The following is a 19,790-nucleotide window of genomic DNA, read 5'->3' as shown; positions in this document are numbered from 1 at the left end:
GCGCAGAGCGCTGAGGGGGATTGGCTACGGGCGGCAGTACGGCGGCCGCGGAGGGAAGGCGGAAGTAGGGGACGATCATGGCGGCGGCGGCGGCGGCGGCGGCGCTGGAGCGGTGGGTATCCGGGGAGCTACAGGCTCTGCTGGGGCTGAGCGGGCGGCACGTCCCCGCCTTCCTGGTGGCGCTGGCGCGGCGGAGCCGTAGCGTGGAGGAGCTGCTGGAGCGGCTGCGGGAAACGGAGGCGCTGCGAGTGGAGGAGCCGCGCGTGCGCGCCTTCGCGCGGGAGCTGTGGGACAAGGTGGGCGGGGCTTCCCCATGCGGGGCGGGGCTCCGAGGGGGGGAGTGGGCGGCGCTTCCCCGTTCGACTTAGTGGGAGGGGAAACTTTGCGGGTGGGGGGCGTGGCCTGCTAGGAGATGGGGCGGGGCTTATCGCGGGGTGGCTTTGGCGGGAAGGGGCGTGGCTGCCTCAGAGGGGGCGGGGCTTCTAAGGTAGTGTGTGGGAGGAGCCTAGTAATGCTACACGTGGGTAGGGGCGTGTCTTGTGGGGTGTGTGGCTTTAAGGTGAGAAGGTGGGGCTTGGGGAGGCGGGGTCAGGCGGAGGGGGCGTGGTTTGCATGCCTGAGCACCCCCAGGCAAGCCGTGTCCAATAAAGGGGCATTGGGGTGCGGGCGGGCGTGGCCAGCTCGAGGGGTGGGGCCAGGCACGGGGGCGTGGCTAACCGCAGAGGAGGCGTGTCCTGACGCTGTCCCCGCCCCCAGGTCCCCCGGGAGGCACCGCGGGAGCCCCCAGGCCGAGCGGCCGAGCGGGCGGCGCGGGAGCTGCAGCGCCGCAGCCAGGGCTACCGATTGGTCGATAGCGACGACGAGGGGGCGGGCCCCGCCCCCAGCTCCGCCCCTTCCCATGGCTCCACCCCCGGCATGGCCGACGCTTCCCACCGCCGCCGACGACACCTCCGACGACGACGCTCCGAGTCGCCCGAGGCCTCCAGCCCTTCGCCGCCGACGCCCCCGTGAGTAGCCCCCGTTCTTGGGGTCCCCCCCATTATCGGGGTGTCCCCCCCCGTTATGGGGGTCTTGGGGTTTCCTCCTGCCCCTCAGGGTCTCCCTGATTCTTGGGGTCTCCCCCAGATTATGGGGGTCTCGGGGTTTCCTCCTGCCCCTCAGGGTTCCCCTGATTCTTGGGGTTCTCCCCCCGATTATGGGGGTCTCGGGGTTTCCTCCTGCCCCTCAGGGTCCCTCTGATTCTTGGGGTTCCTCCCCCAGTTATGGGGGTCTCGGGGTTTCCTCCTGCCCCTCAGAGTCCCCCTGATTCTTGGGGGTCCCCCCCCGATTATGGGGGTCTCGGGGTTTCCTCCTGCCCCTCAGGGTTCCCCTGATTCTTGGGGTTCCCCCCCCCAGTTATGGGGGTCTCAAGGTTTCCTCCTGCCTCCTGGAATGTCACCACAGGTACTCAAGGTCCCCCTGGATATTGGGGTCTCCTCCAGGCTTTTGGGAGTCTCCTGGGGGTCTCAAGGTCCCCTCCTGACTCTTGGGGTCTTCCTGAGCTTTTGGGATCCCTCTGGGTGCTGAGTCCCCCCTGGAGGTTCACACTCTCAAGATCATTTAAAAAACCTTAGGGCCCCCCAAATTATTAAGATCTATGGGTTTTGGGGTTCCCCCATGTGACCTCCCCTCCCAAACCAGGGCTCCGGAACCCCCTGAAGAGCCGGAAGCGGAATGGGAAGCATCGGAGCGGGAACGGCTGCGGGACCTGGAAGAACGCGACGCCTTCGCCGAGCGTCTGCGCCGCCGCGACCGTGACCGCACGCGCACCGTCCTCGCCCGCCCCGATGCCAAGGTGATGGGGGCGGTCACAACGCCTTTTGGAGGGGTCCCAGGGGCGATTTGAGGGGGTCCAGCTGTGTTTGGGGGGCCCTGCTGAGCTTCTGGGGGTCTTTGGATGGAATTGGGAGTCCCTGGGTGGAATTGGCTTCCCTGGGTGGGATTTAGAGAGGTTGAGTGGGAATTGGGGTGCCAGAGGGAAATCTGGGGGGCCCTCCCAGGTTCCTGGGGGTCCTTGGGTAGGATTTTGGGGTATCCATGACTTAGATTTGGGTACCCTTGATGGAATTTAGGGGGGTTGAGTGGGAATTGGGGTCCCTGGGTGGGACTTGGGGGTGACAGTCAGGATGAGGGGGGTTCTGCCATGCTTTTGGGGGTCCTTGGGTGGGATTTGGGATCCCTGGGTGGGAATGGGGGGAGATCCTGGAGAGGGTTTAGGGTTCCTGGGTGGAATTGAGGGTCCCTGGATAGGTCCCTGGGGTGGGGGGGTGTTGTCTGGCTCCTGGGTGTCCCTGGGTTTGATTCAGGGGTCCTAACTGGGATTGCTGGGGTTGCTGGGTGGGATTGGGGGGTCACACCCAGGATGGGGGGGGATCCTGCCAGTTTCCTTGGGGTCCCTGCGTTTGATTTAGTGGTTCCAGCTGGGATTGGGTAGATGCTGGGTGGGATTGGGGGGTCCTTAGGTGGAACTGGTGGGGGCTTTGTCTGACTCCTGGCTCAGTTTCAACATCCCTGGGTGGGATCGGGGAGATCTGGGGGTGCTGTAAAGGCCCCCCGACCTTCTCCATGCTCTGCAGCTAGAATGTGGGGTCCCCCTCCCCTCCTCACCCCTTTCTCCCCCCCCCCAGGCCTATGAAGAAGCCCAGAAACGCCTCAAAGTCGCTGAAGAAGATCAAAAAACCATGGTGAGCTCCAGGATCTGGCCAACCTCACACTGAGGGGGCATTCCACCGAACCCCAACACCCCTTTTTTCCTCCCTCTCTGTGTGTGTGTGTCCCCATCCAGGTTCCAGAGCTACGGAAAAAGTCCCGCCGGGAATACCTAGCTAAACGGGAGCGAGATAAATTAGAAGAACTGGAAGCGGAGATCGCCGATGAGGAATATCTTTTCGGGGAAGAGGCGCTGACGAGGGCGGAGCGGCGTGAGCTGGAGTACAAACGGCGCGTGCGGGATCTGGCCCGCGAGTACAAACGGGCTGGGGAGAAGGAGAAACTGGAGAAAAGTAACCGGTATTACATCCCCGAGGAAACACGGGGCAAGGTGAGGGGCCCCAAAACCCTGCCAGCACCCCAAACCCTTCCTCTAGACCCGCAAGATCCCTCCCATCACTGTCAAGGTTCCCTTCAGCACCCCCGATCTTCCCTGTATCCGCCTCAGGGTCCCTTCCATCACCCCCAGGGCCCTCTCTAGCACCCCAAATTGTTTTTCTATCCTTTCAAAGTCTTTCTTATCACTATTGAGGCCCTCTCCAGCACCCCAAATCCTCCCTCTATCCACCCAGAGTCCCTTCCATCACCCCCAGGATCTTCTTCAGCACCCTAAATCCTCTCTCAAGATCACTGCTGTCACTCCTGGGACTTCCTCCAGCACCCCAAATCCTTCCTCTATCCCCCCAAAGTCCCTCCGATCACCTCCAGGAGCCTCTTCAACACCCCAAATCCTGTCTCTATCCCCCCCAAGATCGCTCTCATTGCTGCCAAGCTCCCCTCCACCACCCCAAAGCCTCTCTCTATCCCCCCAGGGTCTTTTCCATCACCCCCAGGACCCCCTTCAGCACCCCAAATCATCCTTTTATCCCCCCAAAATCCCTCCCATCACCACCAAGACTCCCTCCAATGCCTCAAATTCCACCCTCCATCTCCCCAAGGTCCCTCCTGCCACGGCAGGGGGTTTCGGGGGGACACCACCGTGGTTTCACCGCTCTCACCACCTCCCCGTAGAAGATCCCAGAACGTGAGGAAGCAACGGGAGGGGAGGAAGAGCGGATGGCCCCCCGGGACGAGCAGCGGCGATGGGAAGAGGAGCGAATAGGGGCGGCTTCCCTGAGGTTTGGGGCGCGCGATGCCGCCCGCCGTCAGCCCTCCAAAGATTACGACTTCGTGCTGGAGGAAGATGAGATGATCCAGTTCGTCAGCGCCGTGCAGATGAAAGGCACTGAGCCTGATAAGGTGAGGGCGTTTGGGGGTGCTGGAGGGGGTCCTGGGGGCGATGGGAGGGATTTTGGGGGGATGGAAGGGGAATTTGGGGAGGTGGAGGGGGTTCTAGGGGGGATGGTAGGGACCTTGGGGGTGACAAAGGGAGGATTTGGGTGCTGGAAGGGGTCCTGAAGATACTATAGGCACCATGCGGGCAGTGGTGGGGGGCCCTCGGAGGACAATGGAGGACTTTGGGGACACTGGAGGTGACATGGGGACTGTGGGGGTGACACTGTCGGCACCCGCAGGAGGCGCCGGCGCCGGTGCCAGAGGCGGAGCGGCGGCGGCAGTCGGCGCAGGAGGTTCGCCGTAGCCTTCCCATCTTCCCTTACCGCGACGAGCTGGTGGCCGCCATCGCTCAGCACCAAATCCTGGTCATCGAGGGGGAGACCGGTTCCGGCAAGACCACCCAGATCCCCCAGTACCTGCACGAGGAGGTGGGGGGGCCTTTGGGGGGCTGGGGGGGCAAATAGTGGGGATGGGAGGCAGGTATGGGGAGCTGGGGGGCATCAGGGGGGCAAATGAGGGGGCATCGAGGGGTAGATGGGGGGGCTGGGGAGCATTGGGGGGGCAGATAGAGGGACTGGGGGTGTTGGGGGGTCAGATAATGGGGTTGGGGGTATCAGGGCAATGATGGGGGGCAGATAGGGAGCTTGGGGGGCATCAAGGGGGTATTGGGGGGCAGATGGAGGAGTTGGGACATCAGGGGGCTATAGGGGGCCGATAGGAGGGCTGGGGGGCCATGGGGGGCAGATAGGGGAGCTGGGGGGAAGATGAGGGGCTGGGGGCATCGGGGGGTATTGGGGGACAGATGGGGGGGGCTATGTGGGGCAGATCAAGGGGCTGTGGGGGGCAAATAGGGGGTTTGGGGGCATGGGGGGGTGACAGGGCAGAATGGGGGGCTTTGGGGGGCAGATAACGGGGTTTGGGGCTTCAGGGGGGCAGATGGGGGGCTGGGGGGGCATCAGGGGGGTAATAAGGGAGTTGGAGGGCAAAGGGGGCAGGGAAAGCTTGTCTTCACTGTCCCCCCCCCCCCCAAATCCACACACACACCCCCCCGCAGGGCTACACGCGCCAGGGGCTGAAGATCGGCATCACGCAGCCGCGGCGCGTGGCCGCCATGAGCGTGGCCGCCCGCGTGGCCGTCGAGATGGGCACCAAGCTGGGCAACGAGGTGACGCAGGGACAAGGGGACACAGGGGGAGACATGGGGACGTGGAGCGACGGGGACACGAGGCGTGTGGGACACTCTGAGGGGTGGCTGTGGTGACCTGAGGGTGGCAGGGGAACTTGGGGACACGTCCCTGTCCCAAAGGGACCCTGAGGAACCCTGGGGACGTGGCCTTGTCCCAAGGGGACCCTGGGGACACATCCACATGCTGGGGTCGTGTCCCCCTCGCAAGGGACCCAGGGGACACCTTGCCATCCTGGGGACCGTAGGGGACACTGGGGACAGGTCCTTGTCCCAGGGAACCCTGAGGAACACTGGGGGCACTAATGACATGTCTCCATCTTTGGGGACCTTAGGGAACTTGTCTGCATTTTAGGGGACCCTGAGGAAGATGTCCCCATTGTGGCGACCTCAGGGGACATGGGGGACATGTCTCTGTCCCAGAGAACCCTGAGGACACAGGGAACCCTAATGTCATGTCCCTGTCCTAGTGGGCTCTAGGTGACACGTCCCCATCCTAGGGGACCCCAGGGAAGATGTCGCCATCCTGGGGACCGCAGGGGACACATCCCCATCCCAGGACACCCCAGGGGGACATTAGGGCACCGTGGGCAAGCGAGGGGTGTCCAGGAGACCCTGGGGACAGTTTGGGACCCTGGGGACCGCTGGGGAGGGGTTAAGGGACTCAGAGGGGGGGAGTCGGGGGACACTGGGCCCCGCTGGTGACATGTCCCTTGTCCCCAGGTGGGGTACAGCATCCGCTTCGAGGACTGCACGTCGGAGCGGACGGTGCTGAAGTACATGACGGACGGGATGCTGCTGCGGGAGTTCCTGACCGAGCCCGACCTCGGCTCCTACAGGTGGCCCTGGGGACATGGGGGACACCAGAGATGCTGGGGACACCGAGGATGATGGGGACATGGGGGACATCGGGATGTTGGGGGAGAGCAGAGAGATTGGGGACGTTGGGGACGTCAGAGGCTGGGGGACCATGGGGACATTAGGGATGTTGGGGACATGGGGATGGGGACAGTAAGGTGTGGGGGGAGGTTGACAGTTGGGGGGGAGCTGGGGAATATCTGGGGGGGGGGATTGGGGACATTGTGGGGATGGGGGGCAGTTGGGGACAGTGGGAGGACATTGGGGACACAGCAGGGGACTGGCAGAGCAGCCACATGCCCCCGTCGCTGTCCTTGTCCTTAGTCTTACTGGTGTCACTTTGGTGTCCCCATGTCCCTGTCCTCATGTCCTTGTGCCTGTCTCCATGTCCCTGCGTCTTGTCTCACATCCCAACACTCCTGTGACTGTCCCTGCGCCTGTCCCTGCATCCCCACGCCTGTCCCTGTGTCCCCATACGTGTCCCTATACTTCTCCCCACATCCCCACGCTTGTCCTCACGCTTGTCCCCATGTCCCTTCGTTTGTCCCCGTGTCCCTATACCTGGTCCCTGTGGTTTTTCCATGTCCTCACACCTGTCCCCATGACCCCACACCTGTCCCCACGCTTGTCCCTGTGACCCCACACTTGTTCTCCTGTCCCCATACCTGTTCTCATGCTTGTGCCCACGTCCCCATACGTGTCCCCCTGTCCCCACACCTGTCCCCACACTTATCCCTGTGTCCCCATACCTGTTCTTATGTCCCCATACCTGTCCCCACGCTTGTCCCCACATCCCCATACGTGTCCCCACATCCCCACACCCATGCCCCCCTCCCTATATCTGTCCCCACGCTTGTCCCCACGTCCCCATATGTGTCCCCATGCCCATCCCCCCTGTCCCCGCAGCGTGATCATGGTGGACGAGGCCCACGAGCGCACCCTGCACACCGACGTCCTCTTCGGGCTGATCAAGGACATCGCCCGGTTCCGTCCCCAGCTGAAGGTGCTGGTGGCCTCGGCCACCCTCGACACCCAGCGCTTCTCCGCCTTCTTCGACCAGGCCCCCGTCTTCCGCATCCCCGGGCGCCGCTTCCCCGTCGACATCTACTACACCAAGGTGACACGGGGACGTCGGGGGACATGGGGGGAGCAGGGGGTTTTAGGGTGCTGGGGGACAAGGGGATGCTGAGGGACAAGGGGACAGGGGGGACACGGGAGCAGCAAGGGGATGTGGGAGCACTGGGGGATGTGGGGCGATGGGGGACACGAGGGGACGGGGGGGCAGGGGGACACCTGGGGACACTGGGGGATGTTGGAGGATGTGGGGTGCTGGGGGACATCAGGGGACATGGGGGCACAGGGACATCTGAGGACACTGGGGGGTGTTGGAGGACCTCAGGGCACAGGGGGATATGGGGGGTGACAGGGGAGAAGGGGACGTTGAGGGATGTGGGGACACTGGGACAGTGGGGGACATGGGGATGTCAGGGGACGTGGGGACACGGGGCGATGCAGGGGGACATGGCGACTGGGGGACACTGGGCAGCAGGAGGGGCAGGGGGATGGCTAGGGACACTTGGGGACACCCGGTGCTGATGTCCCCTCGATGTCCCCTCCCCAGGCGCCCGAGGCCGACTACCTGGAGGCGTGCGTGGTGTCGGTGCTGCAGATCCACGTCACCCAGCCCCCTGGGGACATCCTCGTCTTCCTCACCGGCCAGGTGGGTGTCCCACTGTCACCCCCGTCCCCTCCCTGCCACTTCTCACGTCCCCCCCTGAGTATCTCCATGTCCCCTGGGCACCCCTGTGTCACCCAGCCGCCTGGGGACATCATCCTCCACACCAGGCAAGTGGGTGTCCCCGTGTCACCTCCCTGCCACCCCCCACGTCCTTGCTGTCGCTTTCTCTGTCCCCCTCATATTCTTCATGCTGTCAGTGTCATCCTCATGTCCCCTGGGTGTCCCCATCCCCGGGTGTCCCTGATGTCCCCTGGGTGTCGCCATCCCCATGGCTGTGCCCGTTCCCCTGGGTGTCCCGGAGTGTCCCTGTCCCGCTGGATGTCCCCTGATGTCTCCATCCCTGTGACCGTCCCCGTTCCCCTGGGTGTCCTTGTCCCCCTGGGTGTCCCCTGATGTCCTCATTCCCCCAGGGGTCCCTGGGTCCTCCTGGGTGTCCCCTTCCCCCCTTGTGTCCCAGTGTGCCCCACGCAGTGTCCCCATCCCTCCAGATGTCCCCATCCCCCTGGGTGTCCCCGGTTTCCCCCCGGGTGTCCCCATTCCCCTGATGTCCCCTGGGGGTCTCTATCCCCATGGCTGTCCCCATCCTCCTGGTGTCCCAGTGTCCCCCCTACAGTGTCCCCATTCCCCCTGGATGTCCCCATTCTCCCGGTGTTCCTGATGTCCCCCTGGATATCCCCATCCTTCCTGGGTCCCCCTGGATGTCCCCATTCCCCTGATGTCCTCCTGGGTGTCTCCATCCCCACGGCCGTCCCCATCCTCCTGGGTGTCCCCTTCCCCCCCAGTGTCCCCCCTGCCCGGGGATGTCCCCATTCCCCCGGTGTCCCCGATATCCTCCTGGTTATCCCCATCCCTCCCAGATGTCCCCATTCCCCTGAGCATCCCCATCTCCCCAATCATCCCTGTCCCCTCCGGGTGTCCCTATTGCCCCCCCCCCCCCCATTTTCCCCCTCCCCCTGGATGTCCCCATCCCCTGCCACTTAACGTCCCCTGCCCGTGGGTGACAGGAGGAGATCGAGGCGTGCGTGGAGCTGCTGCAGGAGCGCTGCCGTCGCCTGGGCTCCCGCCTGGCCGAGCTTTTGGTGCTGCCGATCTACGCCAACCTCCCCTCCGACATGCAAGCCCGTATTTTTGAGCCCACCCCCCCCGGCGCCCGTAAGGTGGGGGGCTTTGGCCCTTTAAGGGGAGGGGCTTCTGGGAGGGGAGGGGAAGAAGGGTGGGGCTGAGGGGGTGGGGTTTTGGAGAGGTGGGGGCTGCCGGGAAGGGGGAGTCAGGGAGGGGGGCAGGTTGAGAGGGTGGGGTCTAAGGGGTGGGGTTAATTGGGTGGGGCCTAAGGGGTGGGGTCTAAGGGTGTGGGGTGAATAGGGTGGGACCTGAAGGGGTGGGGCTTAATAGGGTGGAGTTTAAGGGGTGGGGTTTAAGAAGGTGAGGTTTAACAGAGTAGAGCTTAGTAGTGTAGAGCTTAATAGGGTGGGGTCTAAGGCATGGGGCTTAATAGGGTGGGGTATAATGGGGTGTGGCCTAAAGGGGTGGTGCTCAATAGGGTGGGGTTTAAGGGGTGGTGGCTGAGAGGGTGGAGCTTAATAGGGTGAGGTTTAAAGGGGTTGGGTTCAATAGGGTGGAGTTTAAGAGGTCAGGTCTCATGGAGTACAGCTTAATAGCGTGGGGCTTTATAGGGTGGGGTTTAGGGCAGGGTCTAAGGAGGTGGGGCTTAGTAGGGTGAGGTCTAAAGGGCAGAGCTTAATAGAGCAGGGCCTAAAAGGGGTGGAGCTTATAAGATGGAGTCTAAGAAGTTGAGGTCTAAAGAGTGGACTGTATGGGGCGGGGTCTAAGGGGGTGGAGCCTGTGCAGGTGGGGCCTAGGGGTGGGACTTGATGAGGCGGGGCTTAAGGAGGTAGAGTCCAGGAGTGGGGTTTAATGGGGTGAGACTGGGGATGGGGCTTAAGGAGGTGGGGCTTGATAGGGTGGGGTCTGTGGGTGGAGTCTGAGAGGTAGGGTTTAATAAGGTGGAGTTAAAGGGCTGGGGCTTAAGAGGGTGGGGCTTAAGAGGGTGGGGGCTCATGGGGTGGAGCCCGGGGTGGGCAGAGCCTGTGACATCCCCTCCCCTCCCCCCAGGTAGTGGTGGCCACCAACATCGCGGAGACGTCGGTGACCATCGACGGGATCGTCTACGTGCTGGACCCCGGGTTCTGCAAGCAGAAGAGCTACAGCGCCCGCACCGGCATGGAGTCCCTCGTGGTCACCCCCTGCTCCCGGGTACCGCGTCACCCCCTGTCACCTCCCCTGTCACCTCCCTCGCTGTGTCACCCCCCCCGCCGTGTCCCCTTAGGTGGCTGTGTCCCCTCCTGTGGCCCTTCTGCAGGGGTTGGTGTCCCCCCATGTCCCCAGGGTTCTTACGGGCAGTTGTGTTCTGGTGTCCTCATGTCCCTTGGTCACCGTGTCCCTGTGTCTCCACGTCCCTTGGTCACCGTGTCCTCATGTCACTGAGTCCCCAGGTCTCCAGGTCCTCTCTTTGGGTCCCCAGGTCCTTGTGCTTCTGGGTCCCTGTGGGCAGCCATGTCCTTTGTCCCCGGGTGTCCCCACATCCCTTGGTTCCCATGTTACTGGGTCCCCATTTGTCTGGATCCTCGTGGGCAGCCATGTTCCTTCGTCCCCTCCACGTCCCCAGGTCCCCATTCCTCTGGGTCCCCATGGGCAGCTATGTCCCCATGTCCCTGTGTCCCCACGTCCCTTGGTCTCCATGTCCCCATGTCCCTTGGTCCCCACATCTCTGGGTCCCCATGCCTCTGGGTGCCCATGGACAGCCGTGTCCCTTGTCCTTCCACGTTCCCCCTGTCTCCCCCACCCCGTGGCCCTGCTGGTGACCGGTGACGTTGACCCGCAGGCCTCGGCAAACCAGCGGGCAGGCCGGGCGGGACGGGTGGCTCCCGGGAAGTGCTTCCGCCTCTACACAGCTTGGGCTTTCCAGCATGAGCTGGAGGAGACGCCGGTGCCCGAGATCCAACGTGCCGACCTGGGCTCCCTCGTCCTGCTCCTCAAGAGCCTCGGTGAGACGGGGATGCTGTGGGGTTGTATGACGTATTTTGGGGTCTAAAGGGGCATCTTAGGGGCATTGGGGCATCTTAGAGGATATTGGGGCATCTCAGGAGGCATCTTAGGGGGCATTGGAGCATCTCAGGGACCATCAGGTCATCTCAGGAGGCATCTCAGGGACCATTGGGACATCTTAGAGGGCATTGGGGCATCTCAGGGACCATCAGGGTATCTCAGGAGGTATCTCAGGGGACATTGGAGCATCACAGGGATCATCAGGGTATCTCAGGAGGTATCTCAGGGGGCATTGGAGCATCACAGGGACCATCAGGTCATCTCAGGAGGCATCTCAGGGACCATTGGGACATCTTAGAGGGCATTGGGGCATCTCAGGGACCATCAGGGCATTTCGGGAGGCGTCTGAGGGGCCATTGGGGCATCTTGGGGGCCATCAGACTGTCTCAGGAGGCATCTCAGGGGTCATTGGGACATCTTAGAGGGCATTGGGCCATCTCGGGGACTATCGGGGCATGTCAGGAGGCATTGTGGGGGGCACTGGAGCATCTCGGGGACTATCAGGGTATCTCAGGAGGCATCTTGGGGGCATTGGGCCATCCTAGGGGCTGTCAGGTCTTCTCAGGAAGTACCTTAGACGGTATGGGGGTATCTCAAGAGGTATTTTAGGGAGCATCGGGCTATTCTGGGGGGCACTGGGACATCTCAGGAGGCATCTCAGGGGGCCATCAGAGCATTGTAGGGGCTGTTACGACATCTCAGGAGTGATTGGGGCATCTCAGGGTCCCTCAGGGCTTCTCCAGAGCTATCTTGGAAGGGATTGGGGCACCTTAGGGAGCGTTGGGGCATCTCAGGAGGCATCTTAGGGGACATTGGGATGTCTTAATGGGTGGCAGGGCGTCTCAGGAGGCACCTGGGTGGGCATAAGGGCATCTCAGGGGAGATAGGGGCACCACAGGGGACATCCGGGCGTCTTGGGGACCATCGGGACATCTTAGGAGGTATCTCAAGGGCATCTTGGAGGCTGTTGGGGCATCTTGGGAGCATCTCGAGGGACATTTGGGGACAAGGGGAGCCTCAAGACATCTTGGGGCAGGGGCACAGCTCAGGGCCTGGGTGACACTGGGGACATTTTGGGCTGTGGGGGACACCCTGGGGTACCAGGAGAGGTCTGGGGTGGCCCTGGGGTGACAGCGGGTGATGTCCCTGTCCCCAGGCATCAACGACCTCATCCACTTCGACTTCCTGGACCCGCCACCCCACGAGACGCTGGTGCTGGCGCTGGAGCAGCTCTACGCCCTGGGTGCCCTCAACCACCTGGGAGAGCTCACCACGGTACTGGGAGCACTGGAAGAGGTTGGGATGGTGGTGGTGAACCCCATGGGTGAGCTCACCACGGTACTGGGAGAGACAGGTGCTGAAACCCATGGGTGAAGCTCACCATGGTACTGGGAGCACTGGGAGGGACTGGGATGGGGGCCTTGGGTGCTCTCAACCACTGGGTGAAGCTCACCATGGTACTGGGAGCACTGGAAGAGGCTGAGATGGTGGTGGTGGACCCCATGGGTGAGGTCACCATGGTGCGGGGAGCACTGAGCGGGGTTACTGGGAGCACTGGCCCTGACACTGTCCCCTCCCTGTCCCCAGCTGGGCCGGCGCATGGCGGAGCTGCCGGTGGAGCCCATGTTGGCCAAGATGATCCTGGCCTCCGAGCAGTGAGTGGCCTTGTTGGCGTCCTCACGTGTGTCCTGGTGGTGTCCCCTTGGGTGTCCCCCGGCTTGTGCCTGGGATGTTCTCTGGGGTGTCCCCTGGGTGGCCTCATGGTGTCCCCAGTTTGTCCCTAGGGGTCCTGGTGGTGTCCCTGTGGGTGTCCCTGGGTTGTCCCCAGGAGGCTTGGTGGTGCCCCCAGGTTGTTCCTTGGGTGTCCTTGTGGTGTCCCCTGGCTCGTCGCTGCGTGTCCTCGTGGTGTCCCTGGTTGTCCCCCGGGTTGCCCCAGGTGTTCTCAGGTCGTTCTCCTCGTGTCCCCTGGGTTGTCCCCAGGTGCCCTCCCGGTGTCCCCCTGTGTCTGCAGGTTGTCCCCAGGTCTCCCTGGGTTGTGCCTTGGTGTCCTGGTGGTGTCCCCTGGGTGTCCCCAGGTTGTCCTTGGGCATCCTCGTTGCGTCCCCATGTTGTCCCCAGATGTCCCAGTGGCGTCCCCATCCCTGACCCCCATCGGGCACCTACCAGGGGGTGGTGCCACCCCCCTACCCGATCCTGGGTCCCCGCGGTGACGCGGTGACGTCAACCCCCCGCCCAGGTACGGCTGCACGGAGGAGGTGCTGACGGTGGCGGCCATGCTTTCGGTCAACAACGCCATCTTCTACCGCCCCAAGGACAAGGTCCTTCACGCCGACAGCGCCCGCCTGGGCTTCCACGTCCCCGGGGGGGACCACCTCGTCCTGCTCAACGTCTACAACCAGGCACGGGGCGAGGGGGGGGGGGACACACGACACGGTGGGGGGGGGGGTACGATGACACACGGATGGGGACACCGATGGGGATGTGGCGGGGTGATGGGATGTGCTGGGGGACGTAGGTTTGAGGGGCAGGGGGGTGTTTGGGGGGTATGTGGGGCTTGGGGGGGGGTAAATATGGAGCGGGGGGGCTTTGGAGGGTACAGGGTGTCTCAGGGGGTGGTACTGGGGGGTAAATATGGGCATCAGGGGGCAGGTTGAGGGGTATGGGGTGTCACGGGGACCCTGGGGGGGAAGTCCGGGGGGGGTGTCTGGGGAGCAGGTTGGGGGGTACAGAGTCTTCGGAGTGGGGGGGGCCGGTCTGTGGGGCTGGGGGGCCGCTTGGGGGGTTCAGGGAGGCCCTGGGGGGCAGGCTGGGGGCACGGGGTGGGTGTCCAGGTCCAGGTGCTGACTGTGTCCTTGTCCTCCCCTCCCGTGTCCCTGTCCCCACTGTGTCCCGCCATGTCCTTGCTCCTCTCTGTGTCCCCCCTCTGTGTCCGTGTCCCCCCCCCGTGTCCCTGTCTCCCCCCCCCCCACAGTGGGTGGCCAGCGGACACTCCCTGCAGTGGTGCTACGAGCACTTTGTCCAGGCGCGCTCCCTGCGCCGGGCGCGGGACGTGCGGGAGCAGCTGGAGGGGCTGATGGAGCGCGTCGAGGTTGCCCCTTCCTCCTGCGCCGGCGACTACGGACCCGTCCGCAAGGTCACCCCCATGTTCCCCCCACCCCGGGACCCCCCAACTGCCCGCGGAGCCCCCGGTTTCCACCCCAGGGCCCCCGTTTCCCCCTTGGGAACCCCCATTTCCACTCCAGGGACCCCCAGGAGACTCTTGAGACCCCCTAGTTGCCCCAGGGACCTGCAGGGAACCCCATTCCTGCCCCCATAGGATCACCAGGGACCCCCATTTTCCCTCCTGGGACCCCCTGGGACTCCCACTTCCCCTTCTGGGATCCCCAGGAACCCCCATTTCCCATCTTGGGCCCACTGGGCCCACCCATGTCTCCTCCTTTGATCCTCGGGGGCCCGCATTTCCTAGCCTGGGACTACAGGGACCCCCATTTCCCCTCCTGGCACCCCACCAGGAGCCTCTGGGACCCCTAAGTTCCCCCCAGGACCCATGGGGACTCCCATTTCCCCCCCATTGGACCCCTGGTACCCCCATTTCCCCTCTTGGGATCCCTAGGGACCCCTATTTCCCTTCTTGGGACCTCCACATTTCTACCAGGACCTGCAGGGACCCCCGTTTTCCTCTGTGGGATCCCCAGTGACCCATTTCCTCTCCTGGGACTCCCATTTCCCATCTTGGGACTCCCAAAAGCCTCTGGGACACCCAGGTTTCCCCCAAGACCTGTGGGGACCCCAATTTCCCCTTCATGAGATCCCCAGGGACCCTCATTTTCCCTCCTGGGAGCCCCCAGCAGCCCCTGAGACCCCCCAAGTCCCCCGCAGAACCTGCAGAGATCACCCCATTTCCCCTCCTGGGCCCTCCAGGGACCCCCATTTTGCGTCCTGCTCCCCCACCCCAGGATCCTCTGGCACCCCTCTTTCCCCCGATGCTGACCCCCAACCTGCCGCCCCCCTCCCCAGGCCATCACCGCCGGCTTCTTCTACCACACGGCGCGGCTGACGCGGGGCGGTTACCGCACGGTGAAGCACCAGCAGACGGTTTTCATCCACCCCAACAGCTCCCTCTTCGAGGAGCAGCCCCGCTGGGTGCTCTACCACGAGCTCGTCTTCACCACCAAGGAGTTCATGCGGCAGGTGGGGACACGGGGACGTGGCTGGGGACAGTGGCGTGGGGCCAGGGGGGATGCTGTGGGGCCAGGAGCGTGGTCGTGGGGACCTTGGGATGGGGATGGGGACAGGGACACTGCTGTGGGCATGGGGACAGTGATGGGGACACAGGGATGGGGACAGGGACACCACTGTAGGCATGAGGATGTCACCATAGGGACAGGGACATGGCCATAGGGACAGGGATGTGGCTGTGGGGATGGGGACTGGGGCCAGGGGCACCATGGTGGGCATGGGGATTTGGTTATGGGGACACTGGGACAGTGATGGGGACAGGGACACCGCTGTAGGCATAGAGATGCCACCATGGGGACAGGGACATGGCCATAGGGACAGGGATGTGGCTGTGGGGATGGGGAGTTGGCCATGAGGATATTGGGACAGTGATGGGGACACAGGGACACCACTGTAGGCATGGGGATGTCACCATGGGGACAGGGACGTGGCCATGGGGACACTGCGACAGGGATGTGGCTGTGGGGGTGGGGACGGGGCCAGGGACACCACTGTGGGCATGGGAATTTGGTCATGGGGACACTGGGACAGTGATGGGGACAGGGACACCACTGTGGGTGTGGAGATGTCACCATGGGGACAGGGACATGGGGACACTGCGACAGGGATGTGGCTGTGGGGACAGGGTCAAGGACACCACCATGGGCATGGCCAGTGACACTGGGGACACGGCCTCGGGTCAGAGACAGGGACGCTGAGCATGGCACAGGGACATAGTCACAGGGTTGGGGTCATCAGGATGGGGACATGGCCACCGCTGTGGGGACAGGGACCTCCGTCCCTCATTGGGAATGGGGTGGCAGGAGGGTGAAGGGGACCCCGTAGCCATGTCCCCATGAGGAGCAGGGTGACAGGATGGTGACCCCATGTCCCCATGGGGACCAAGGATGATGGGACATCAACAGGGACCCGGTAGCCCTGTCCCCTTTGTGCCCAGGACAATGACAGCCCCCCCCTGCTCCAACAGGACAGCACCGTGTCCCCCACAGGCTGGGGGTGCCATGACAGTCCCCAGGGCCACCAAGTGACCCCCCCACTCCGCCGCCTGTCCCCTTTGTCCCCAGGTGATCGAGATCGACAGCGCGTGGCTGCTGGAGGTGGCCCCCCATTACTACCAGGCCAAGGAGCTGGAGGACGCCAGCGCCCGCAAGATGCCCAAGAAGGTGGGCAAGAGCCGGGACGAGCTGGGCTGAGGAGCCCTGGGGACATTTGGGGACATTTGGGGACACAATACAGCTGTTTTGGAAGACGAGTGGCTCCCGGCTCCCTCTACCCCTCCCCGTTTGGGGACACGGCTGTCCGTTCTTGTCACCGCTGCGGCAGCTCCCTTTGTTTGATTTTATTCTGTACATTAAGTTAAGGGGGGAAGGGGACAGGGATTTGGGGACTCAGGTGTCCCCCGAGGTGGCAGAGGGCTTCAGGGCGAGGCGTAAGGCCGGTCCCGGCTCGGCCAGTGCCACTGCCACCGCCGCTGCCACCAGCAGCTTCTTGGCCTCGGTGACGGCCGTGGGGGCTGGCATCAGCTGGGGGGGGACAAAATTAGGGGCGGGGGGAGGACATGAGGGACACTGAGGGGTCCCCCGGTGTCCCCCCGGCCTTACCTTGTCCACGCGGTGGCAGCGGATGAGCCCCTGCGAGTTGAGGAAGAAGGTGGAGAAGGCGTCGTAGGACCTGGGGGGGTGGGGGACGGAGTCAGGGGCAGGTGTGGGGACACGGGGGACACAAGGGACATGGGGCTGGCATCCCACCCTGGGGAAGGACAGCGATGTGGGGACACAGGGACGTGGGGCTGGCATCCCCCCCACTCCAGAGAGTGGCAGAGATGTGGGGATGCGGGGGACACGGGGCTGGCATCCCACCCTGGGGATCGATAAGGACACGAGGGACGTAGGGGACATGGAGCTGGCATCCCACCCTGGGGGGGTGACAGGGATGTGGGGACATGGGGGACACCGGGACACAGGGCTGGCATTCCCCCTCCCCAGGAGTAACAGGGACGTGGGGCTGGCATCCCACCCTGGGGAGGGACAGGGGTGTGGGGACACAGGGTGACAGGGACACAGCGACAGAGGGGACGCAGGTCTGTGGTGAGAAAGGGCTGTCGGGCCGTGGGGTGACAAGGACGCGGTGACAGAGGGGACAGTAACAGAGTGACAGACTGGCAAGGACAGCGGACGGGGTGATCCAAGCTCCCGCTCCAGTGGGATGAGAAGGAACCTGGGGACGGTAGGGTGACAAAAGGGTGCCGGGAGGGTGCTGACCGCAGGAGGTGGCGTTTGTCCCGTCGGTAGAAGCGCAGGAGGCAGAGGTGGAGGGGCAGCCCCGTCAGGCGCCAACGCGCCCGGATGCTCCAGTCCTCGGGGTGCCGGGTGAGCGCCAGCACCTCCAGCCGCAGGCTGGCGAAGTAACCCCAGGCCACCGCCCGGCACAAGGCCACCGCCACCTGGTACATCGGCCGCCCGCTGGCGTTGGGGACAAGGAGGAGGGGGTGATACAGTTGTCACACACACCCCCCCCCCCAACCTGTGGACTCCCCCCCGGGAGGGTTTTGGGGGGGGTCACTCACCGCGTGTGGAGGTGCAGGAGGTGGTTGATGAATTCGACGTCGGGGGAGTAGAGGCCATAGTCGGGGATTTTCAGGAAGAAATTGGGGAGCTGGAGGGGGGAAAAAGAGGAGGGGGGGTGGCAGTGCAATGGGGCTGGGTGTAGGAGTTGGAGCTGGGGGGGGGCTTAGGGGTTACCCCCCCACACCTTGTCACCTTCCCCTCTACCTTGTCACCCCCCAGTCTTGTCACCTACCCCCTATCTTGTCACCCCCCCACCTTGTCACCCTCCTCCCCACCTTGCTACCCCCCCAATCTTGTCACTTACCCCCAATTTGTCACCCCCACCTTGTCACCGCCCTCCCCAATCTTGTCACCTACCCCCATCTTCTCACCCCCCCCTTCACCTTGTCACCGCCCTCCCCAATCTTGTCACCTACCCCCATCTTCTCACCCCCCCCTTCACCTTGTCACTCTCTCCCCCAATCTTGTCACCTACTCCCTATCTTGTCACCCCCCTATCTTGCCACCCCTCCCTCCATCTTGTCCCTCCATGTGCCCCATCACCACCTATAGGTGACACACCCTACAGTGCGGGACAGATAGATCCCCCCCACCCCCTAATGTCACCCTTCTGTCACCTCGTGCTGCAGCTTCTGGTGCATGACAGCCAAGTGCTCCTCCATGCTGGGTGGGGGGGTGCGGGGGGGCCCGGCAGGGGCCAGGAAGGGGGACGGGGGCCGCAGGAGGAGGAGGACGGAGGTGGCAGGGCCATCGCGGACGGCGATGTCATCTTCCCGATGACCGTCCACCGTGGTGATGTCACCTTCCATCCCCTCCGGTGGGGACAAGGCTCGAAGGCGGGGGCTGCTGGGGAGCCGGGCCGGGGGGGGCCATGACGGTGCCGGGGGGGGCAGGAGGGGCAGCGCCGAAACGTGGCCTCGGGTGGGCTCCAGGTCCTGGGGGGGGGCGGTGTGGGGTGTGAGGGTCCCCGAGGAGGGGACATGGAGCTGCCCCCATGGGGGGTGATCTGCCCCACGGGGGGATGGATCTGCCCCATGGGGGGGTCATCTCCCCTATGGGGGGGTGGATCTGCCCCACGGAGCACCCAGCAGGACCCCCAGGGAGGGAACTGCCCCACGCAGGGGACCCTCAGCCACCCACGGCCCCGCCCCCAAGGCGCAGGCCCCGCCCCCGAGCTGCCTCCCCCAGCAGGATCGCATTCTGTTCGATTTGCATAGCCACGCCTCTTCAGAACAGTCGGCGCCGCCTCACCTCTACTTAGCGATGTCTATTTGCATGGCCACGCCCACCCGAAAACAGGAGGGCCCGCCCCACCTCACTTCTCCGCTATGTCTCTTTGCATAGCCACGCCCCCAAAGCAGCAGGCCACGCTCCCCCTCAGTCTATTTGCATAGCCACGCCACCCCAGCAGGCCACGCCCCGCCTCGCTTATACCCCGTTATGTGGATTTGCATAGCCCCGCCCCAAACAAGCCCCCCCACCTCACCTCTACTCCGCGGCTCCTCTTTGCATAGCCACGCCCCCGATCCACCCGACCCCGCTATGCCTAATAGCATAACCACGCCCTCAACAACAGGCCACGCCCCCCAGCCCCGCTTCTCGGCTACGGCCATCGTCGCAGTCACGCCCCCGCCCCTCCCCTCCATTTGCATAGCGCCGCCCCCTCCCTCCTCCTCCCCTCACCACAGACCCGGCCCCCCCCCCTACCCCTCCGTCCCCTCACCTGCGGCCGCGCTCGGTAACGGCGGCGCGGCGGGTCCGGGCCGAGCCCAGCGGCCTCGAGCGGGGGCCAGACGCGGAGAGGAGCGGCGGGACGGAGGCGGGAGGCGGCGGTAGCGGCGGCCCGGCCGTGCCGGTACATGGCGGAACACCACCACCACCCACCCCCCCCCCGGGCTTCGCCTCGGCCGCGCCTCACCTCAAGCCGGCGCTTCTACTGCGCCTGCGCGTCCGCTGCCGGGTCGGGCTGACTCCGCCCACGCCTCGCCCCGAGGCGCAGGCGCGGTAGGCGGGAGACGAGCGACGCGCATGCGCGGGGAGAGGGAGCGGAGAGCGGGGCGGGGGGGGACGCGCCGGG

At 64.4% G+C, this 19,790-nt stretch overlaps 2 protein-coding genes across 3 annotated transcripts; one reads left to right on the top strand and one right to left on the bottom strand.

Moving 5' to 3' along the window:
* Positions 1-30: 30 nt before the first annotated feature.
* DHX16 (DEAH-box helicase 16) lies at positions 31-16,396 on the top strand. 2 transcript variants are annotated; one of them, XM_075019053.1, is made up of 20 exons: positions 31-296; positions 757-1,007; positions 1,681-1,834; positions 2,667-2,723; positions 2,825-3,079; positions 3,760-3,987; positions 4,263-4,451; positions 5,078-5,188; positions 5,930-6,045; positions 6,971-7,181; positions 7,686-7,784; positions 8,807-8,959; positions 9,915-10,055; positions 10,684-10,846; positions 12,064-12,182; positions 12,495-12,562; positions 13,144-13,306; positions 13,879-14,040; positions 14,925-15,098; positions 16,211-16,396. In XM_075019053.1, the coding sequence occupies exons 1-20, from the start codon at positions 78-80 to the stop codon at positions 16,337-16,339; spliced, it is 3,162 nt and encodes a 1,053-aa protein (XP_074875154.1). In that variant the 5' UTR covers positions 31-77; the 3' UTR covers positions 16,340-16,396. The 2 variants fall into 2 exon arrangements, with proteins under 2 accessions (XP_074875154.1, XP_074875155.1); XM_075019054.1 differs by lacking the exons at positions 31-296; positions 757-1,007; positions 1,681-1,834; positions 2,667-2,723 and having other exon boundaries at positions 2,892-3,079; positions 3,687-3,987.
* A 63-nt stretch (positions 16,397-16,459) lies between these two features.
* On the bottom strand, positions 16,460-19,674 carry C32H6orf136 (chromosome 32 C6orf136 homolog). The gene is made up of 6 exons (XM_075019205.1): positions 19,437-19,674; positions 18,331-18,648; positions 17,713-17,801; positions 17,408-17,608; positions 16,748-16,817; positions 16,460-16,669 (listed from the first exon to the last, which is right to left on the bottom strand). Exons 1-6 carry the CDS (start codon positions 19,572-19,574, stop codon positions 16,535-16,537), a joined length of 951 nt encoding a protein of 316 aa, XP_074875306.1. The 5' UTR covers positions 19,575-19,674; the 3' UTR covers positions 16,460-16,534.
* Between the last annotated feature and the right edge of the window lie 116 nt (positions 19,675-19,790).

The sequence above is a fragment of the Buteo buteo genome, chromosome 32 (genome assembly GCF_964188355.1).
Source record: "Buteo buteo chromosome 32, bButBut1.hap1.1, whole genome shotgun sequence".
Lineage (NCBI taxonomy): Eukaryota > Metazoa > Chordata > Aves > Accipitriformes > Accipitridae > Buteo > Buteo buteo.
This window is presented reverse-complemented; position numbering and strand designations above follow the sequence as displayed.